The 20,726-nt window shown below is 37.8% G+C and overlaps 1 protein-coding gene across 1 annotated transcript in view; it reads left to right on the forward strand.

Moving 5' to 3' along the window:
• Positions 1-20,726, forward strand: part of CF2H8orf34 (chromosome F2 C8orf34 homolog) — a 413,397-nt gene that overhangs the window by 155,805 nt on the left and 236,866 nt on the right. The window contains 2 exon segments of the mRNA XM_043601164.1: positions 1,955-2,127; positions 19,067-19,233. Of these exon segments, the coding sequence (XP_043457099.1) occupies positions 1,955-2,127; positions 19,067-19,233 (340 nt within the window).

The raw sequence follows: 20,726 nt of genomic DNA on the forward strand, positions 1-20,726 counted from the left end.
AATATTACATTGTATATTATTATGCCATATTTTTATTGTATTATATTTGTATAATATTTTGGAGAATTATAAAAACTCAGAAGGCCAGGTCTGCATCTTTAAGAAATTATTCAAAACTTTTGTCATACTAAAAACTATAGCAAACATAATTTAATGCAAGCCTGTTTCTCAGGTCAGGATATTTTTAATACTCATTCTTTTGGCAATGACTTCCTATTAATCATAATATTGCAAAGACATAGAAGGAAGCACCCAAAGAAGAAACTAAAATTACCTGAAGTTCCTCTTTTTAGATAAATCCACAAAATTTTGGTCTTACCATTGTTTCTCCAACAAATCAAGCTGTTTCAGGCACATGGTAGGTCTTAATAAATATAAAAAAATGAATAAATGAGTAGGATTAGTGTATGAATGATGAATTATAGTATAAACTCTGACAATTGGTTTTATTTTTCCTTTTTTTAATGCAAATGCTGTACTTAAACCTTGATTGTCAAAGTGTCCACTTCAAAGATGGCTGTCTCCAGTAAACACATTGTCAGTCACAGTAGACTAGATACAGAGCCAGGCCACCTCCCCTGACTGAAGCTCTTTGGTGTTAGAGATCTTGGTTGATTTCAAGTACTGACCTTTTGGGCCTCTTGTTTTTTTCTCTCCTTGTGCTTTAAATTCCCATTCTTCTGTTTTAACTTCACCAATATAGAATGAGCCCACAAAACCCTAGGCTTCCACCCTCAACCCCAATAAAAACAGAACCCCAACATACTGCTTGCTAGCTCTCTCTCTCTTGTCAACCTGTGACCTCACAGTGTGGCCCCAGGTGTGCTGCGTAATTTGCAGGCCTTATAAACAATAAACTTTTAATTTTTCTGAGCTTCCTGATGGTTATTGATGAAGGGCATCTTGCAATCATAATAAGAACCACAACATTGGTTATTGATAGGCTGAGATCAGCACAAAACATTGATATACACCCATATGAATTTTTAAAACTAAAATCATAGAGTAGGCACTGCTTTTAACTGGCCTTTTTCTCACTCACTGAGATATCTCTAGCAATCACTCACATCTAGTATTTGAGTACCTTTCAAAGGTTATTAATTTATTTTTAGAGAGAAAGAGAGAGTGAGAGAGAGAGTGAGCGCACATGAGTAGGGCAGAGAGGGAGAGAGAAAGAATCCTAAGCAGGCTCTGCATTGCCAGTGTACAATATGTACAACAGACTGCACAGAGCTCCAACCCAGAAACTGTAAGAGCATGACCTGAGCTGAAGTCAAGATCTGGAATCTTAACTGAGCTATCCAGGCATTGCTTTTTTAAAATTTATTTATTTATTTTGATAGTAGAACCTTTCAAAATATTAAATGATTTAAATGGTTAAAGTATCATTTAAAGAGCCACATCATACCCAAGTCTATGAAAAAAGATCACTTTAACGTGTTTTGATTAGCTAGCATACCTGTTATTGATATTGCCCTGCTTCTAACCTACACTGGATGGCTCCAAGTCCAAAATGTTTCACAGTTGGAGACAATCCATCCTTCCACTGCCGTCTCTTGACTTTATTCCCTTACCTCACCCCAGTTTCCTCCTAAGAAATTTTTATCATTTCCCAGTAACACTAAGCTCTTTCACTGTGTGCGCCTTACTGCACACTTTTCTTTCTGTCACAAATGCTAGTCTCAGCTCGTCCTTCCTGAGAACACACATGCAGCCTTCTGATTCCAAATAAAAGATTTCATTCCTGGATCCTTTGTCACGGTGACCTAAAGGAGTCAGCACAAATTACAAAGAATAAGTCATCTAATAAAAATGGAAATTTTTAGTCAATTCAGAAAGAAAAAGAACATTTTGATTTACGGAAGTAGTTGAAACTGTAGACAAAATTATTTCCCTGCTGTCCTATTAATAAGAATAAGTGATCTGAGTCAGTATATTCTTTTCTCCTCTTTAGGAAACAGTGGCATTTAATTCTTCTCTTCTGAGACCCCGTGTGATTGGAGAATGGATTGGTCGAGAAGAGAATGATGCTGACCCACTAGCAGCTGAAATGCTACAGCCCCCAGTTCCAAGAAGTAAAAATGAACAATGGGAAAATGAAGACACTAGCTCCAGCCCTGCAGGAAGGTGAGATGAGATGCTTTCCAGGATTCTGAATTTGGTTAGTCGTTGGAAGCTAAAGGGAAAATAAATCCAGGTGCATGATTTTGACGATAACTTAGCAATTTTGTATAGAAAATTATGTTGGGTTCCACATAAGATAAAAGTTAATTTCTCTGTTATAAAATTAAAGTTTTACTAGATTTGCTTTTAGATTTTGGTTTTGATTTTTTCTTTATATCTAAGAATGTCACCATCTCTTTGCTACTAAGACCAAATAGAGAAATAATTTGAAATACATAGGCTGTCAGCCGAGACCCACTATAATGCTGGGCAGGGAGTGACTGATTGTTAAGAACTGGAGATGGAGGGCTTCTCATTTACCAGAGAGATGTAGTTGGTTATTAGGGGAAATAAAATTATTAAATGTACAATAGACTGCACAAAGCAGAAGAGAAAATACAAGAGAAAATACAAGAGAATACAAGAGATATTAAATACAAGAAATTTACAATACAATACAAGAGGAATACAAGAGAATACAAGAGAAAAACCTTAGTTTAGAGCCACTTAGGTTTGGAGCTGGTAACTATGTTTGAACATAATTCTTTAAAAAAATTTTTTTATGTTTATTTCTTTTTTGAGAGAGAGAGACAGAGAGAGAGAGAGAGAGAGAGAGAGAGAGAGAGAGAGAGAGAGCAAGCTGGGGAGGGGCAGAGAGAGAGGGAGAAGGAGAAAATCCCAAGCAGGCTTTGCACTGTCAGTGCAGAGCCCAATGTGGGGCTCAAACCCACAAACCCTGAGATCATGACCTGAGCCAAAACCAAGAGTTGGAATCTCAACTGACTGAGCCATCCAGGTGCCCCTGATTGAACACAATTCTTTTCATTTGCTGTGTTTAATTTTTGAAGTATTTATCATTTGTAAATTTGTAAGTCTGTATTTCACTTACTCAGTCCTATGATGACTCAAAATGGTGGTGGGAGATTTGCCTTAACTTTCCATATGCTAGTAGAAGTAGGGTAGTTTTGACACCTGGGTAGTCCAGATTATATCTATTAGAAAAAGTGCATTCAGAACAACTTTTTTTTTTTTTTTTTTTTTTTTTAAATTTTTTTTCAACGTTTATTTATTTTTTTGGGGACAGAGAGAGACAGAGCATGAACGGGGGAGGGGCAGAGAGAGAGAGGGAGACACAGAATCGGAAACAGGCTCCAGGCTCCGAGCCATCAGCCCAGAGCCCGATGCGGGGCTCGAACCCACAGACCGCGAGATCGTGACCTGGCTGAAGTCGGACGCTCAACCGACTGCGCCACCCAGGCGCCCCTAACAACTTTTTTTTTTTAATAGCAATTGCAGTGAATAAAACCCAAAATGAAAACTTCCACTAGGAAGTTGGAGTGAAAAAGCATTATGGAGGCAAGACTTACACGAGACTGAGAAAACAGATTTAAATACTCCTGAGTTAAAATGTGACAGAGCTAAAACTTTCTTTGGGCGCTACTAGCCGACCACCACAGAAGAGATTTTCCTATTGATAGCATGGCCACAGTAACTTTGTATTTCCTACATTAAATTTAGCAGCAACCAATAACTATTCTTTCTCAAGGAGAAAATTGTATTTTCTACAATGTAATAGCTTTCAAGGGTTTTTTATTTTGACTTATCACTTGACTAGAAGGAAGGAAATTCAGAATTCTCATTAATGTGCTTCAAGGCATATAGAAAATTGATTCTATTTCCATGAGAAATAACTTTTAAATTATTTAAATAGTCCTATATAAGGAGAAGGAAACCATTTTTAAAAATCCATTTACCTTCTTTTGTGAAATGCCAGATCAATTTCATCTGTCAATGAGGGTAATTTTATTTTTAATACCAGACTTATGAAACCCACTAGACCTTTATCTTTATTCATTGCCAGATCTTTAATGTAAAATAGAGAAATGTCAACTTTCATTTTGCTTTCATTTAGTCATAATAATAATCGGAGCTATTTATTGCAAATGTTAGTGCTTCTATTTTCTTCCCAGCTTCAGTGAGCTCTGATTCCCTCTTGAATACCCAATAAAGGGGAATCTTTCCTTCAATACTAGTCAAATTCCTTAGCCAGAAAACTCAATCCATGAAGCTCTCTTTCAAATATTTGTTATGAAACGTCATGTTTAGTTTTATTATTCTCTGTCTTTAAATTATGAGTTGAAGTATTACCTGTGAAATGAAGAAAGGTGAAATCCTGCCCCGATGCCCCAGCAGAGCAGAAAGAATGCATGTGTGTCTGAACTTGGCTTAAAAAATAGTGACAAACTATGGGTGGGAAACTATGTCTCTCCTATCTTCTAGTACAAAACAGGATTTTGAATTTATACCAGGAATTTACATAGCATTAGATTTTATTTGGAGGAATAAAAATGGATTGGGGGAAATTTTTTAATGACTCTAGAGGCTATAACTAGAGTGTTAGCTTTTGTTTTTAGTAATGAACTTGTAGTATAACTTACCAGTCTTAAACATTAACAGACTAAATTATATTATAGACTTCGGTAGGAGATTTAATTTTCAAAGATGACTTCTTCCATTTTTCTCTCCCCTACTGGGCCTGGATCATTGTCATTGCCAGTAGACATCTGTTATGTGAGTGAAGGAGGCACATAGAAGGCTGTTAGTAGATATCTGCTAAATAAAGCTTATTTATAAGAAGGATTGTTTATAGTCTATCTTAACTTTTTGCCCCTTCCTATCACAGTTTTTCCTGTTGTTAATTGCTCAACTCTTATTTGAGTGTCTGTTATTATAACACTCTATCTTTAGTACATAGCCAATTTTTTTCCTAAGGTCCTGCATATAGACCATTGTATGAAGGGGGTTAGCAACTTTAGCATACACATTTGTCACCTGAATGGTTAAGTTGGTGAAAATATGAAGGCAGTTATAAGGGCAATATGGAGAAACTAATAGGATAAGACAAGAGCTACTGACCTGGAGTTCATGACCCCTACATGGTCTCTGATGGACCCAAGAGATCTGTGAATCTCTTTATTTTTGAAAAAATTTAATGTTTATTTATTGTTAAGAGACAGAGACAGATCGTGAGCATGGGAGGGGAAGAGAGACAGGGAGACACAGACTCCGAAGCAGGCTCCAGGCTCTGAGCTGTCAGTACAGAGCCTGACGTGAGGCTCAAATCCACAGACTGTGAGATCATGACCTGAGCTGAAGTCAGACACATAGCCGACTGAGCCACCCAGGTACCCCTGTGAATCTCTTTAAATGAAATTATGTGGAAAATGGGGGCACCTGGGTGGCTCAGTCGGTTAAGCGTCTCTTTTTTTTTAAATTTTTTTTTTATAATGTTTACTTATTTTTGACAGAGAGAGAGAGAGAGAGAGACAGAGCATGAGCAGGGGAGGGGCAGAGAGAGAGGGAGACACAGAATCTGAAGCAGGCTCCAGGCTCCGAGCTGTCAGCACAGAGCCTGATGTGGGGCTTGAACTCACAGACTGCAAGATCATGACCTGGGCTGAAGTCGGACGCCCAACCGACTGAGCCACCTAGGCGCCCCTAAGCGTCTGACTCTTGATTTCGGCTGAGGTCATGGTCTAATGGTTTGTGAGATGGAACCCTGCATCCAGCTCTGCACTGACAGCGTGAAGCCTGCTTGGGATTCTCTCTCTCCCTCTCTCTTTCTGCCCCTTCCCTGCTTGCATGCGTGCTCTCTCTCTCAAAATAAATAAATAAATATTAAAAAAAAATAAATTATGTGGAAAGTGTTCTGTGTATGTGCAGATGGGCATTTTCTTTCTTAGATTCTCTAAAGGTCCTATTAAGGAAGGTTAAGAAAGAAATTAAAACATCTGAACAAGAAAAGGAACAGGGATTTATAAAAGAGAGAGGTGAAGGCATTGGGAAATGATTGAAGGCTTTCTGAGATTGTTAGATATTACCAGTTGGCATCAATTGTTATGGCTTGTCTAACCATTTAATGGGAAAGCCTATGTGTTGATTGCACATTTAGAGTTATTAAAAAATAATCACACATTGATAATACAAATGTAAATAAAAATTGAATGTAATAAACATATAATTTTAATTAAACGTTGCAATAGCTGGGTAATGGATTTCCTAAAATTACTAGCTAAATCGTAATATGCATTTGTAAATAGGCTTATCAAGCCTTGAAAGCTTAATGAAACTCCTCTGAGCTGAATCACTTTATTAAAACAAGAATATCAATACATATTATAAGATCTGGTAAATTGACTTTGTTAAGTGAACATTGCTATCAGACGGTAAATATGCCATAAAATGAATAGAAAATCTTACAACTTAGAAATATATATTAAATATTTTTTAAAAAGCTAAATTCACTTTCCATTAAGAAATGTTTCTTTTCATTAAAGCTCATAATTGCTTGTGGGATATCTGTTAATGAAGCCTGAAAGTGTTCCCTTCCTCTTCGAGCTTCCTCAATTGGCAGCAAGAGACAAATAATAAACAAGTAAATAAATATAAAAATATGTACCATACGTTCAAGCAGTGATAAGTGACAAGATGGAAAATAAACCAGAATAGGAAGGAAGAAAATGGACAAAGGACACTCTTTTTCATGAGAAGTCCAAGAACAAAGAAATAACCTTAATATTGTCAGATTTTAGCTGTTGTAGACATGATAGAAACTATGCAATATATATGTTAGAGACTAAGTCAAGCTTAGTAATTTAGGGATATTCTAATGTAAATTTTAAGCAGAAAGAATGTTGATTAATGGAAAATTAATCTTTCAAAGGAATCAAAAACAGAAGCCTTAAAAATATCTAAAACAAATGTATCTTATGACTCACTCATTTCTTTTTGAAAGCCAAAATGGCATATAACTAAATCACACATTTATTACAGAATGTTGATAGGGCATTTTGATAAGTTAAAAATTTGTTATTTCTCATTTATTTAGGAATTCATTCATTTATTTCTTTAGGAAATACATATCCTAACTCAAGTTATTCTTTTATGAAACTCATTACTAGTCACCTGTGGAATCATAGACTCATAGGTGGACTCTTCCTAGGCAGTCAACACGTAATCAGTGTCTGGGATTCATAGCCTAGCACTGTCTTCATGACCAAACCATGTATTTTAATAAGACTAAAGGAAACACTTCCTTCAACCTTTATGAAAATGATCTTGGTCATTGTTGGCTGTTGAATAGGAATTACACATTTATAATCTGCCCTTTGTTCCTCATCTTTGACAGCCCAATCTACATATTTTTCCTTATCCTGTTTCACTACCAATATATTTCCTGGATTTTTGTATCTCTCAAGTTGGAAGACTCCTATAGATCTGCTTAAATTAATTCTTACTTTATTTAGTGTGTTTAAAAATTGAGTCTAAAAGAAAAACGGATTTATTATTTATTGAGCATTAACACAAGGTAATGTGCTAGATACTGCGTGAGACCAATATGAAAAAGAACATCTTAGATTCAAAGTACAGGTATTTACTTTCAGATGAGTAGAATGACAAGGAAATGTGTTTTATTTCTGCAGCTCAGCACCCACAGTGCCTGTATATGTATATATATATATATAAAACACTTAGTGTCTGCTAAAGTAATTATGAAAACTTCACATAGGGGCGCCTGGGTGGCTCAGTTGGTTAAGCATCTGACTTCGACTCAGGTCATGATCTCATGGTTTGTGAGTTTGAGCTCCATGTTGGGCTCTGTGCTGGCAGCTCGAGCCTGGAAGCTGCTTCGGATTCTGCATCTCCCTCTTTCTCTGCCCCTCCCCTGCTCATGCTCTGTCTCTCTCTCGAAAATAAATAAACGTTAAAAAATTAAAAGCATCACATCTAAACATTAAAAAAAAAACAGAACTCTTATGCGTAAGCCAAAATGCGACAATGAAGTGTGAAACTTTTTATGATCTCTTCAACAACCTGGACGTTAATACAAAGAGAGTCCTTTAATTTCTGCCTAGAGACAAGAGAAAGGGCACAGATTCTGCCTGCGAGGCTATAGTGGTGAACTAAAGAAGCATAGAAGGTAGGTTAAGAGAGGAATAATCTTTTTTTTTTTAATTTTATTTTTAATTTTTTAAAATTTACATCCAAATTAGTTAGCATATAGTGCAACAATGATTTCAGGAGTAGATTCCTTAGGGCCCCTTACCCATTTAGCCCATCCCCCTTCCCACAATCCCTCCCATAACCCTCAGGTTGTTCTCCATATTTAACCCTCAGTTTGTTCCCCATCTTCTGTTTAGTCCCCCTCCCTGTTTTTATATTATTTTTGTTTCCCTTCCCTTATGTTCATCTGTTTTGTCTCTCAAAGTCCTCCTATGAGTGAAGTCATATGATTTTTGTCTTTCTCTGACTGACTAATTTCACTTAGCATAATACCCTCCAGTTCCATCCACGTAGTTGCAAATGGCAAGATTTCATTCTTTTTGATTGCCGAGTTATACTCCATTGTGTGTATATATATATATATACCACATTTTCTTTATCCATTCATCCATCGATGGACATTTGGGCTCTCTCCACATTTTGGCTATTGTTGATAGTGCTGCTATAAACATGGGGGTGCATGTGTCCCTTTGAAACAGCACAACCTGTATCCCTTGGATAAGTGCCTGGTAGTGCAATTGCTGGGTCTTAGGGTAGTTCTATTTTTAGTTTTTTGAGGAACCGCCATACTGTTTTCCAGAGTGGCTGCACCAGCTTGCATTGCCACCAACAGTGCAAAAGAGATCCTCTTTCTCCACATCCTCGCCAACATCTGTTGTTGCCTGAGTTGTTAATGTTAGCCATTCTGACAGGTGCAAAGTGGTATCTCATTGTGGTTTTGATTTGCATTTCCCGGATGATGAGTGATGTGGAGCATTTTTTTATGTGTCGGTTGGCCATCTGGATATCTTCTTTGGAGAAGTGTCTATTCATATCTTTTTCCCATTTCTTCACTGGACTATTTGTTTTTTGGGTGTTGAGTTTGATAAGTTCTTTGTAGATTTTGGATACTAACCCTTTATCTGATATGTCATTTGCAAATATCTTCTCCCATTCTGTCGGTTGCCTTTTAGTTTTGCTAATTATTTCCTTTGCTGTGCAGAAGCTTTTTATTTTGATGAGGTCCCAGTAGTTCATTTTTGCTTGTTTCCCTTGCCTCTGGAGATGTGTTGAGTAAGAAGTTGTTGAGGGCAAGATCAAAGAGGTTTTGCCTGCTTTTTCCTTAGGGATTTTGATGGCTTCTTGTCTTACATTGAGGTCTTTCATCCATTTTGAGTTTATTTTTGTGTATGGTGTAAGAAAGTGGTCCAGGTTCATTCTTCTGCATGTTGCTGTCCAGTTTTCCCAGCACCAGTTGCTGATGAGACTGTCTTTATTCCATTGGATATTCTTTGCTGCTTTGTCAAATTAGTTGGCCATAGCTTTGTGGGTCCATTTCTCAGTTCTCTATTCTGTTTCATTGATCTGAGAGTCTGTTCTTGTGCCAGTACCATACTGTCTTGATGATTACAACTTTGTAGTGTAGCTTGAAGTCTGGAATTGTGATGCCTCCTTCTTTGGTTTTCTTTTTCAAGATCGCTTTGGCTATTCAGGATCTTTTCTGGTTCCATACAAATTTTAAGATTATTTGTTCTAGCTCTGTGAAGAAGGCTGGTATTTTTTTGATAGGGATTGCATTGAATATGTCGATTGCTTTGGGTAGTGTCGACATTTTAACAATATTTGTTCTTGCTATCCAGGAGCGTGGAATCTTTTTCCATTTATTTGTGTCTTCTTCAATTTCTTTCATAAGCTTTCTATAGTTTTCAATGTATAGATTTCTCATCTCTTTGGTTAGATTTATTCCCAGGTATTTTATGTTTTTTGTGCAACTGTAAATGGGATCGTTTCCTTGATTTCTCTTTCTGTCATTTCATTGTTGGTGTAGAGGAATGCAACCGATTTCTGTGCACTGATTTTATATCCTGCAACTTTGCTGAATTCATGAATCAATTCTAGAAGTTTTTTGGTGGAATCTTTTGGGTTTTCCATATAGAGTGTCATGTCATCTGTGATGAGTGAAGTTTGATCTACTCCTGGCCGATTTGGATCCCTTTAATTTCTTTGTGTTGTCTGTCTGATTGCAGAGGCTAAGACTTCCAATACTGTGTTGAATAACAGTGGCAAGAGTGGACATCCCTGTCTTGTTCCTGACCTTAGGGGGAAAGCTCAGTTTTTCCCCATTGAGGATGATATTAGCATTGGGTCGTTCATATATGGCTTTTATGATCTCGAGCTATGCTCCTTCTGTCCCTACTTTCTTTTGGATTTTTATTAAGGAAGGATGCTGTATTTTGTCAGATGCTTTCTCTGCATCTGTTGAAAGGATCATATGGTTCTTGTCCTTTCTTTTATTGATGTGATGAATCACGTTAATTGTTTTGTGGATATTGAACCAGCCCTGTATCCCAGGTATAAATCCTGCTTGGTTGTGGTGAACAATTTTTTTAAATGTATTGTTGGATCAGGTTGGCTAATATCTTGTTGAGGATTTTTGCATCCGTGTTCGTGAGGGAAATTGGTCTAGGTTCTCCTTTTTAGTGGGGTCTCTGCCTGGTTTTGGAATCAAGGTAATGCTGGCTTCATAGAAAGATTTTGGAAGTTTTCCTTCCATTTCTATTTTTTGGAACAGCTTCAAGAGAATAGGTGTATTAACTCTTCCTTAAATGTTTGGTAGAATTCCCCTGGAAAGCCATCTGGCCCTGGACTCTTGTTTTTTGGGAGAATTTTGATTACTAATTCGATTTCCTTACTGGTTATGGGTCTGTTCAAATTTTCTATTTCTTCCTGTTTCAGTTTTGGTAGTGTATATGTTTCTAGGAATTTGTCCATTTCTTCCAGATTGCCCATTTTATTGGCATGTAATTGCTCATAATATTCTCTTATTATTTCTGCTGTGTTGGTTGTGATCTCTTCTTTCATTCTTGATTTTATTTATTTGTGTCGTTTCCTTTTTCTTTTTGATCAAACTGGCTAGTGGTTTATCAATTTTGTTAATTCTTTCAGAGAACTAGCTTCTGCTTTCATTGATCTGTTCTACTGGTTTTTTTTTTTTTTTTTGGTTTCGATAGCATTAATTTCTGCTGTAATCTTTATGCTTTCCTGTCTTCTGCTGGTTTTGCGTTTTATTTGCTGTTCTTTTTCCAGCTCTTTAAGGTGTAAGGTTAGGTTGTGTATCTGAGATCTTTCTTCCTTCTTTAGGAAGGCCTGGATTGCTATATACTTTCCTCTTAGGACCACCTTTGCTGCATCCCAAAGGTTTTGGTTTGTGGTGTTATCATTTTCATTGACTTCCACATACTTTTTAGTTTCCTCTTTAACTGCTTGGTTAGCCCATTCATTCTTTAGTAGGATGTTCTTCAGTCTCTAAGTATTTGTTACCTTTCCAAATTTTTTCTTGTGGTTGATTTCGAGTTGCATAGCCTTGTGGTCTGAAAATATGGACGGTATGATCTCAATCTTTTTGTACTTACTTCGGCCTGATTTGTGTCCCAGTATACGGTCTATTCTGGAGAACGTTCCATGTGCACTGGAGAAGAATATATATTCTGCTGCTTTAGGATGAAATGTTCTGAGTATATCTGTTAAGTCCATCTGGTCCAATGTGTCATTCAAAGCCATCGTTTCCTTGTTGATTTTTTGATTACATGATCTGTCCATTGCTGTGAGTGGGGTGTTGAAGTCTCCTACTATTATGGTATTAGTATCGATGAGTTTATGTTTGTGATTAATTGATTTATATATTTAGGTGTTCTCACATTTGGTGCATAAATGTTTATAATTGTTAGGTCTTCTTGGTGGATAGACCCTTTGATTATGATATAATGCCCTTCTGCATCTCTTGATACTGTCTATTTTAAAGCCTAGATTGTCTGATATAAGTATGGCTACTCTGGCTTTCTTTTGTTGACCATTAGCATGATAGATGGTTCTCCATCCCCTTATTTTCAATCTGAAGGTGTCTTTAGGTCTAAAGTGGGTCTCTTGTAAACACAATATAGATGGATCTTGTTTTCTCATCCATTCTGTTACCCTATGTCTTTTGATTGGAGCATTGATTCCATTGACGTTTAGAGTGAGTACTGAAAGATATGAATTTATTGCCATTATGATGCTTGTAGAATTGGAGTTTCTGGTGGTGTTCTCTGGTCCTTTCTAATCTTTTGTTGCATTTGGTATTTATTTATTTATATATATATATATATTTTCCTCTTTTCTCCCCTCAGAAAGTCCCCCTTAAAATTTCTTGCAGGGCTGGATTAGTGGTCACAAACTCCTTTAATTTTTGTTTGTCTGGGAAACTTTGTATCTCTCCTATTTTGAATGACAGCCTTGCTGGATAAAGAATTCTTGGTTGCATATTTTTCTGATTCAGCATACTGAATATATCCTGCCATTCCTTTCTGGCCTGCCAAGTTCTGTGGATAGGTCTTCCCTTGTAGGTTAGGGACTTTTTTTCCTTTGCTGCTTTCCTGATTCTCTCCTTGCCTATTTTGTGAATTTGACTATGATATGCTTTGTTGATGGTCTGGTTTTGTTGAATCTAATGGTGGTCCTCTGTGCTTTCTGGATTTTGATGTCAGTGTCTTTCCCCAGGTTAGGAAAGTTTTTCGCTATGATTTGCTCACATAACCCTTCTACCCCTATTTCTCTCTCTTCCTTTTCTGGGACCCCTGTGATTCTGATGCTGTTCCTTTTTAATGAGTCACTGATTTCTCTAATTCTTAAATTGTGCTCTTTTGCCTTAATCTCCTTCTTTTTTTCCACTTCATTATTCTCCATAAGTTTGTCCTCTATATCACTGATTCTCTGTTCTGCCTCATCCATGCTTGCTGCCACTGCATCCATCCATGATTGCAGCTCAGTTACATTTTTAATTTTATTCTGGCTATTTTTTACTTCTTTTATCTCTTAGAAAGGGATTCTAATCTATTTTCGACTCCAGCTAGTATTCTTGTTATCGTGATTCTAAATTCTGGTTCAGACATTTTGCTTGTATCTGTGTTGGTTAAGTCCCTGGCTGTTGTTTCTTCGTGCTCTTTCTTTTGGGGTGAATTCCTTTTTTTGTCATTTTGAAGGACGAAAAGGAATTAATGAGGTAGAAAAATTAAAATTACTAAAGTAAAAATTAGAAAAATATGAAAATTAAGAAATTAAACACACACACACGCACACACACACACAAATCGAATAAATGATGCTAGATTCTAGGTGTGTTTTGATCTGGGTGTTGAAAGTGGTTTGACAGATTAGAGAAAAAATAAAGGGGGGGAGAAAAAAAGGGAAATAGTTTGAGAATTTGAAAAAATGAATACACTGAAGTAGACTAAAATGAGATGATGGGAGTAAAATAGAATTTGAGAAAATATACACAAAAGTAAAGAATGATGTAGAAAATAATTAAAGAAAATCAATGAAAATTAAATATAAATTTGAATCTTTTCTTTTTCTGTATTCAAGAAAAAGAAAAGAAACAAAAAAAAAAGAAAAAAAAAAGGAAATCGTTTGAGAATTTGAAAAAGTGAATACACCTCGGTAGACTAAAATAAAAGGATGGAAGTAAAATAGAATTTGAAAAAATTTACACAAAAGTAAAAAATATACTAATAAAAATTAAAGAAAAATATTTTTAATAAAAATTGAAAATAAAAATGAGTTTTTTCTTTTTCTGTATTCAAGAAAAAGAAGAGTGTAAAGAGAAAAAAAAAAGAACATTGAATAGGTGGACCTGCTAACAGATTGAAGTAGGACTGAAATTACTTCATTTTCCCCTAGAAGTCAGTCTATGTAGCGCTTCATAGTCCATAAACTAAGCTGGTGGTGAGACTTGTGTTCTTGAGGAGGGAAGCTGGCCCAGTCGGGTGGGGCTCAGTGTAATGGCTCCGCTTTCCAATAGATGGCGCTGCTATCCTGCTGGGCTGGATTGTTGCGGCGCTGGTAGGTGCGTGTGTGCATGTGCGGGAGCCGTCAAAATGGCACCACCCAGCTACCCTGTCCTCCTGGGTCAGCAATCACGCACCCGTCCTGTCTTCAGCTTTCGTCTACTCCTGCTTTTTCACCCTTTGTGACCAGGCCCCAGGCAGTACCTTTCTCCCGAGTTTTGTCTCAGATGTGGCTGTTTTCCCCGGCCCCTTACTTCTGAAGGACTGCGGCTTTGACCCGTTCCGTCCGTCTGTGGGAGGGTCTCACTGAGCATTGGCCAAATATCAGCTGCACCCAGGAACGCTTGCTAGACCCTGCTGCTGCCGGTGCCCCGAGACTACGGCCAGGTGCCAGCCCGCCCCAGGAAGAGTTCGCGAGATACTGTAGCAGCCGCATTTCAGGGATGATGGAAAATCACAACACACATCTGACACCAGGCTTCAGCCTTAAGGACCTTGTTCCAGCACCAGCGAATGTGGCTGTTTTCTGAGGTCTGCTGGGACCAGGTGGCTTCAACAGTCTCTACCAAATGTCCTTCCGCTTCTCCCCGTGTGTCCCGAGAACCTCCCGGACCCTACTCTGTTCCTGGGGATTCTCCCCTCCCACCAGAGCACCACCAGGTATCGAGCTGCGGAGTTGCAGCCTTTGCGCTCCCCTTGTTTACAGTCTTAATGGAATTTAAACCCTCTCCTTTCTCCTTTCTCCCTTTTTAGTTTGGTCCCTGTGACTGTTTCCAATTTTCCACTTTCTCTCCAGCTGCTTTTTGGGGAGGGGTGCTTTTCCCGTATTCCGCCCCTCCCCCCGCCCGAACTGAGCTCTCTCAGCTCAAAAAAGCACCTCCCTTCCTGCACCTCCTCACTCTGCTCCCCAAGTTCACTTCTCTGCGCTGCGTACCTGCTGAATTCTGTGGTTCAGGTCGTGCAGATTGTTGTGTTAATCCTCCAGTCAGTTTTCTAGGTGTGTAGGATAGTTTACTGTTGGTCTGGTGGTATTTCATGGACATGAGACACACAAAAAACTTCCATGCTATTCCAGCATCTTGGCTCCTCCCCCCAGGAATAATCCATTTTTCCACCAAAGAGAGCAAGCACATGGGGTCAGATAAAACTAATACCAATCTGTGTCCAGAAACAAGCATATAAAATGCAATGCAGCAGGGTCAGGCACCCAGGGAAGGGTGGGGTCAGGAGGAAGAGAACAAATGGTAATTCAGAATACAGGCCATCAGGACGGGAAGGAAGGTTCCACCTGGAGAGAGAGGCTGAGGGAGGCAGGTGGCCACTTTAAGCCATCCTTTTCCCATTGATCTGGTTTAGAATTTATCTTTTTAAACCAAAGTAAAATGGAGTTTTGGAGTATATTAACACCTCATTGAAGTATCAACTGTTGTTCTTTTTCATAAAGCCTCTTTGTGGTTCCGTTTCCTTCTCTGTGGGATGATACTGCTGAAGGAAGCATGCAGATATCCAGGATGCTGCCTGTTGTATTCTCTGAACACATAATGGTATTAATTACTATTTAGTGACTGCTCCAGGTGCTTTATATCTCTTAATTCATTCCATCCTCATGAAAACATTATTATCTGTAATTTAGGAAGGAGGAAACTAAATCCCAGAGTAGTTACGTCACTGTCCCAAGATTGTACAACTATTAAGTAGCTGAGCCAGTCTGTCTTCCTCCAAATTCCATGCACTTCAGTGCTGTATGCAACCTCCCTTCAGGAAGGACTTCTAAGAATCCCCTTATCATTCAGGTTTAGGTTCGAAGTCCAGAGTAGAGGGGGCCCAGGACCCTACATGCTGTCAGAAGGACCCTAATCCCACCTTTCCCCATCTCAGTCACCACTTGTCTGCATTACGAGCTCTGCTTCCCAGTAGCAGGGTACTCTTTTCTCTCTAATGGTGCAGTTTTCACTTCTGTAGTCTATAGGTTATGGAGTTGGAAAAGAGGAAGGTGTCATCCTTGCTCCCCTTTCCTGCTTGCAGATCTTGCTGTCTTCTTTCCCCCTAAAAAACCCTCCAGTTCTGTATTTCTTGTTTCCAAACATGCTAATCTTACACCACCTCTCATAGCAATCATTTACCAAATCCCAGGTCATTCCTCTTTTCCTAAATAATGCATGCATCTGGCTCATTGTCACATTCCCCAGCCCCCTCCCTATCTTGGTGAAGTTAGTATCCACATTAGTGATTCTTTCCCAAACCTAGCCTCTCCTTCCTTAGTCTGCTCTTCACCACTGATCTTGAATTCCACCCTACTTTAGTCACTTATCTTCTCTGTCATATCTAAGCCTCATTATTATTAAGTGCTAACCCATAGTGTCAATTTCAGGTATTTCACTCTCTGACTATACCTCCTATCTTTCTAGTTTGTTCCCACTAGTACCCAACTTTAACTGGGACCTAGATATACTGGTTCCACTCAGTTTTTCTTGCCCCTCATCCACCTTGTTTTCCTCATTTTTCTCCTCATACAGCTTCTGGTTTGGGCCCATTATTCTTATCTATTTATTGGGTATAACCCTATTTCCCTTACCTCTCTTTTCCTTTGTTTTACTTATGTGGTAAAACTCTACCCTATTTAAATCTAACTCTGACTATTCCATGGCTGAACTGGCACAGGGAGAAGAACACATGGCCACACCAGCTGGTATCACTATGAATCCATGACCACCAAACTCTAGGAGGTCACTGGTCCTGCCCAAAGATACTCTGGGTTCATCCAGTCTGTTCACGTGTCCACACTCCTCAATGACGATTGCATGCCTTGTCTTGTCTCCTCAAACCTCTATCCTTCCTCCCCAGTCCTTCTGTTCAACTGATGACACTTCCAGGAACGTAAAGGTTCTGGTCACTCTGGAAAACAGTTTGGGAGTTTTATATATAAAACTAAACATGTAAATACCAAGCTTGTCTCAGGTAAACGAAAACTTATCTTCACACAAAAGCAAGTATATGAATGTTCATAGCCAAAAAACTTAACCCCTATGTCCTTCAATATGTGAATGGTTAGACAGATTGAAGTACATGCATGCCGTAGCAAAGAAAGGGAATGCACTCTTGATACATGGAACAGCATGAATGAATCCTTAGGTAATTAGACTGCCTGAAAAAAATACTAAAAGGTTACATAGATACCCTTTGTATAATATTCTTGAAATGAGAAACTTGTAGGAATGGAGAACAGACTCGTAGTTGCCAGAGGTTAGGGATGGGGAAAAGGGGGTATGGAGTCTGGTGGGAGTGGCAGAAAAGGGCAGGATGAGGGCACCTTGTGGTGTTTGAAATGTTCTGTTTCTTGATTCTGGTGGTGGATACATGATACACAAATCTACACAAATACTAAAAATATCGGGAACTAAATACACACGCAGAGGCATACACACACAAATGAGTACAATTAAAATGGGAAATCTGAGTAAGACTAGAGAATTGTACCGTTGTCAGAAAACTATTGTACAGTAGTTTTAGAATATGATACTGTTGAAGGAAACTGTGGAAAGGGAGGGTGCACAGGATCTCAATGTATCATTGCTTAGAACTTCATGTAAATCTGTAATTATTTCAAAGCAAAACAAATCAATTAAAAATGTTGGTAATCTGTTAAAAACACCTTGAGATTTTTGACAGTCCATCTCCCCCCAACTATCTTTCAGCAAAGGGCATTAGTATCCACTGATGGGCCTTGCCTGAACAGTTACTATGTTGGTGGTTGCGAAATGGTGATTTTCTGATTCTACCATTCCTTCTACATTTATTAACTAGCATTAACCAGGACAAACAAAAGGTTTTTCTCTGCCCCTCTTTCCCCTGACCTTCTCTTTCATATCCACCCTAACTTTCAGGTGAACCAATGGGGTGGGACTGATTGATCTTTGCCCACTGATGACATACAAAGTCATTTTGCTGTTCCCATCCTCTTCTTAGACAATGTCGAACCTAGTACGGCTGTTAAGACAACTTGAAATGTTCTGATCTGTGCCATGAATTTTATCTGGTTGGTTCTTAATTTTTGTTTTTTTACCATACTCCTTCTACATTTTGGCCTGGTGGCAGTGGGGACCAGGCATGTAACCCACTTGCCTTATGGGCTGTCCTTCTGAATACCTTTAGAAAGGTTATCTTTTCATCTTGCCTGGGAGAGATTTCCTCTACATCATGTGTTTTTCTTTCATGAAGAGACATTTGCCTTTTCCTTCCTTTGGGCAATAATATGAAAAGAAATTGGATTATAGAGAAAAGATGAACTTTGGAACAATTTTTTAACTATATGTGATTGTTGTTTGGACTTGTAAGTTGTCCAGTCAGATACTGTCTTGAGAAGTTGGGGAAGAGGGAACCATGAAAGACAGAATTTACCCAAAGGAGCGTGGCTTTATGACAAAGAAACTCCTCCAAATTTACAAAGACTCTTTAAACTCAAAGAAACTGAGAAACATTTAATTGACAATTTTGGTTTCATCTTTTCTTCTACCTCATCCTAACCCCACATCTAGGCAGCCCGATAGGAATAGTGAGGAAAGTTATTTCAGTTATAGAAACTAGCGTTTTCATTTTAAAATAGTCTTGTGATAGTGTAATAGTTATCCCGTTACATGTGTTTTGCTTGACATGCATTTGTTTGTAGATCAGGGATTTTTACATAATAATCTGGACTTTCTGCCTCCTCTTTTTAAAAAAATCAGAAAAAAATGCATCAACAGTGGGCTTTAATAGTGACATGGCTGATTAGCACCTCCTCCCTTAAATGGGGCAGGAGTTACAGTTTGCCATGTTTCTCACCAATACCTACTTGGAAGATTGTTTATGAGGTACCAAAGGATGTCTAGGAAAGAAGATAGTCTATATTTCCCTCATCCTTGGGAAAAATTTTACTAATATGACTATAATTTTGCATAGCAAAAAATTGAATGAAAGTTTGGTTGCCGATTTTCTTTATTTACCACAGCTAATTGATAGTGTTGTCATCATTGAAAACTAACATTTAAATATTTCTTCAGCTTAAAGGTGGAGCCCAAGACTAAAGGATTAAAACAGCAGCAACAGCAACATAAGAAACTTCTGGCAGCAATGCTCTCTCAAGATTCTTTTGAGTCTCTCCATAGCCCTACCCCATCTGTAACAGAAGAAGATATTGATAATGAAGATGATGCAATGGAATTGCTGGGTAATTTTAAAAATTAATAATTTCTCTTTCTCTTCTTCTCTGGCATTGTAAAAATGTGTAGTGATTTAGAGATTTTAAGGTTTTTGAATAGTTTTGTCCTAGGGGAAAGACACCATTTAACACATATTTTATTTACATTAGACTTTCATGAAGTTGCATGTAAGAATGAAGTTGAAATGACCTAAGCATGTGAAGTATTTATTAGACTGTATTTTGTCTTTGTATATGCAGCACTTTACCTTCTGACTCTTTAATCAAGCTTTATTCTGTGTGCAATTGTGATAAAAATTCAAGTCTGTCTGCTTTATTCTCTGATTATGATTGCCTTGATCACATCTTCTGTCTATAAAATATATCCAAAATACATATTTCAGCCCTCATTCCAAAGTGTCCCCTATTGTTTCAAGGATGTTTTAGAAAAATAGAGTAAAATTTAAAGGGACAGATAGTAAATTAGTGTTTTGTGTCTTCCATAAATGACAGGAAAGATTGCAAGATTTCAGTGTTTTTATAGGCTCGTTACTTTCATGAAAACCTTATTAGTGTTGTATATGTAGGGAACCCTTTATATCTTAAATGAAGTAAATGTATGTTTTTATTTCACCATAAATCTCTGGATAGTAGTTTTTTTTAACTGAACTTTCCTTTTATCCTAAATAATTAGAATAACTTTTGAATACTTTGTAACCATATACTAAAGTGAATAAATAATGTAATCATTCAAAAACTGCAAATAAATTTAACATAGAATAAGGAGTCTCAGAAACATACAGACATTTAAAATTTTTTTTTTCTAAATGAGCTTCCTGGGTTTTAAGTGTTTATGGCAGCAAAATACTATGATTTAAAAAAAAGATATGTCTCCTTGCATATACCTACAGAGGTGTTACTTACTCAATGATGGCAGGTTCATCACTGTTGTCTGATAATACTGAATTCATTCCAGCATTGAGGAGACTGTCATGGCATTTTCACTTTATGCTGTTCATCTTTTTTTTTTTTTAAGAACAATTAAGTCTGAGTATTTTTTTTTCAAGGAATCTCATCTCCCCACCTCCAAATCATTGATGTGGCAGATATGCCAGATGTTGTGGTACCTTCCCCAACTTCAATTCAGGAAATGTTTTTTTCTGAAACATTTGCCTGAAGCACTTGACCTCATGCTAGGCACTGAGCTCTGTCCTAGGATCATAATAAAACAGTCATGGATTCTGTTTGCAGGAACTTTGCATTTCTTAGTGTTTGAGATAAAAAATGTAACTACATTCATGTAGTTCTTGCTACAGGTGCTAATGTGATTAAGCACACAGTTTAAATAGGGATAACAATGCAGAGGTAGAGGATGATGATCAGGGAATGTTTCATAGAGAAGCTGATTCTAGCAGTGAGTTGAGTCCTAGAGGACAAGTGGATGGAAATTCAGCAGGCAGAGTGTAGTCATTAGCCTTGTAGGTTTGCTCTTGTACGAATGGACTCTTTTGCAGTTGTGCTCC

This window comes from Prionailurus bengalensis, chromosome F2 (assembly GCF_016509475.1).
Source record: "Prionailurus bengalensis isolate Pbe53 chromosome F2, Fcat_Pben_1.1_paternal_pri, whole genome shotgun sequence".
NCBI classification, from domain to species: domain Eukaryota; kingdom Metazoa; phylum Chordata; class Mammalia; order Carnivora; family Felidae; genus Prionailurus; species Prionailurus bengalensis.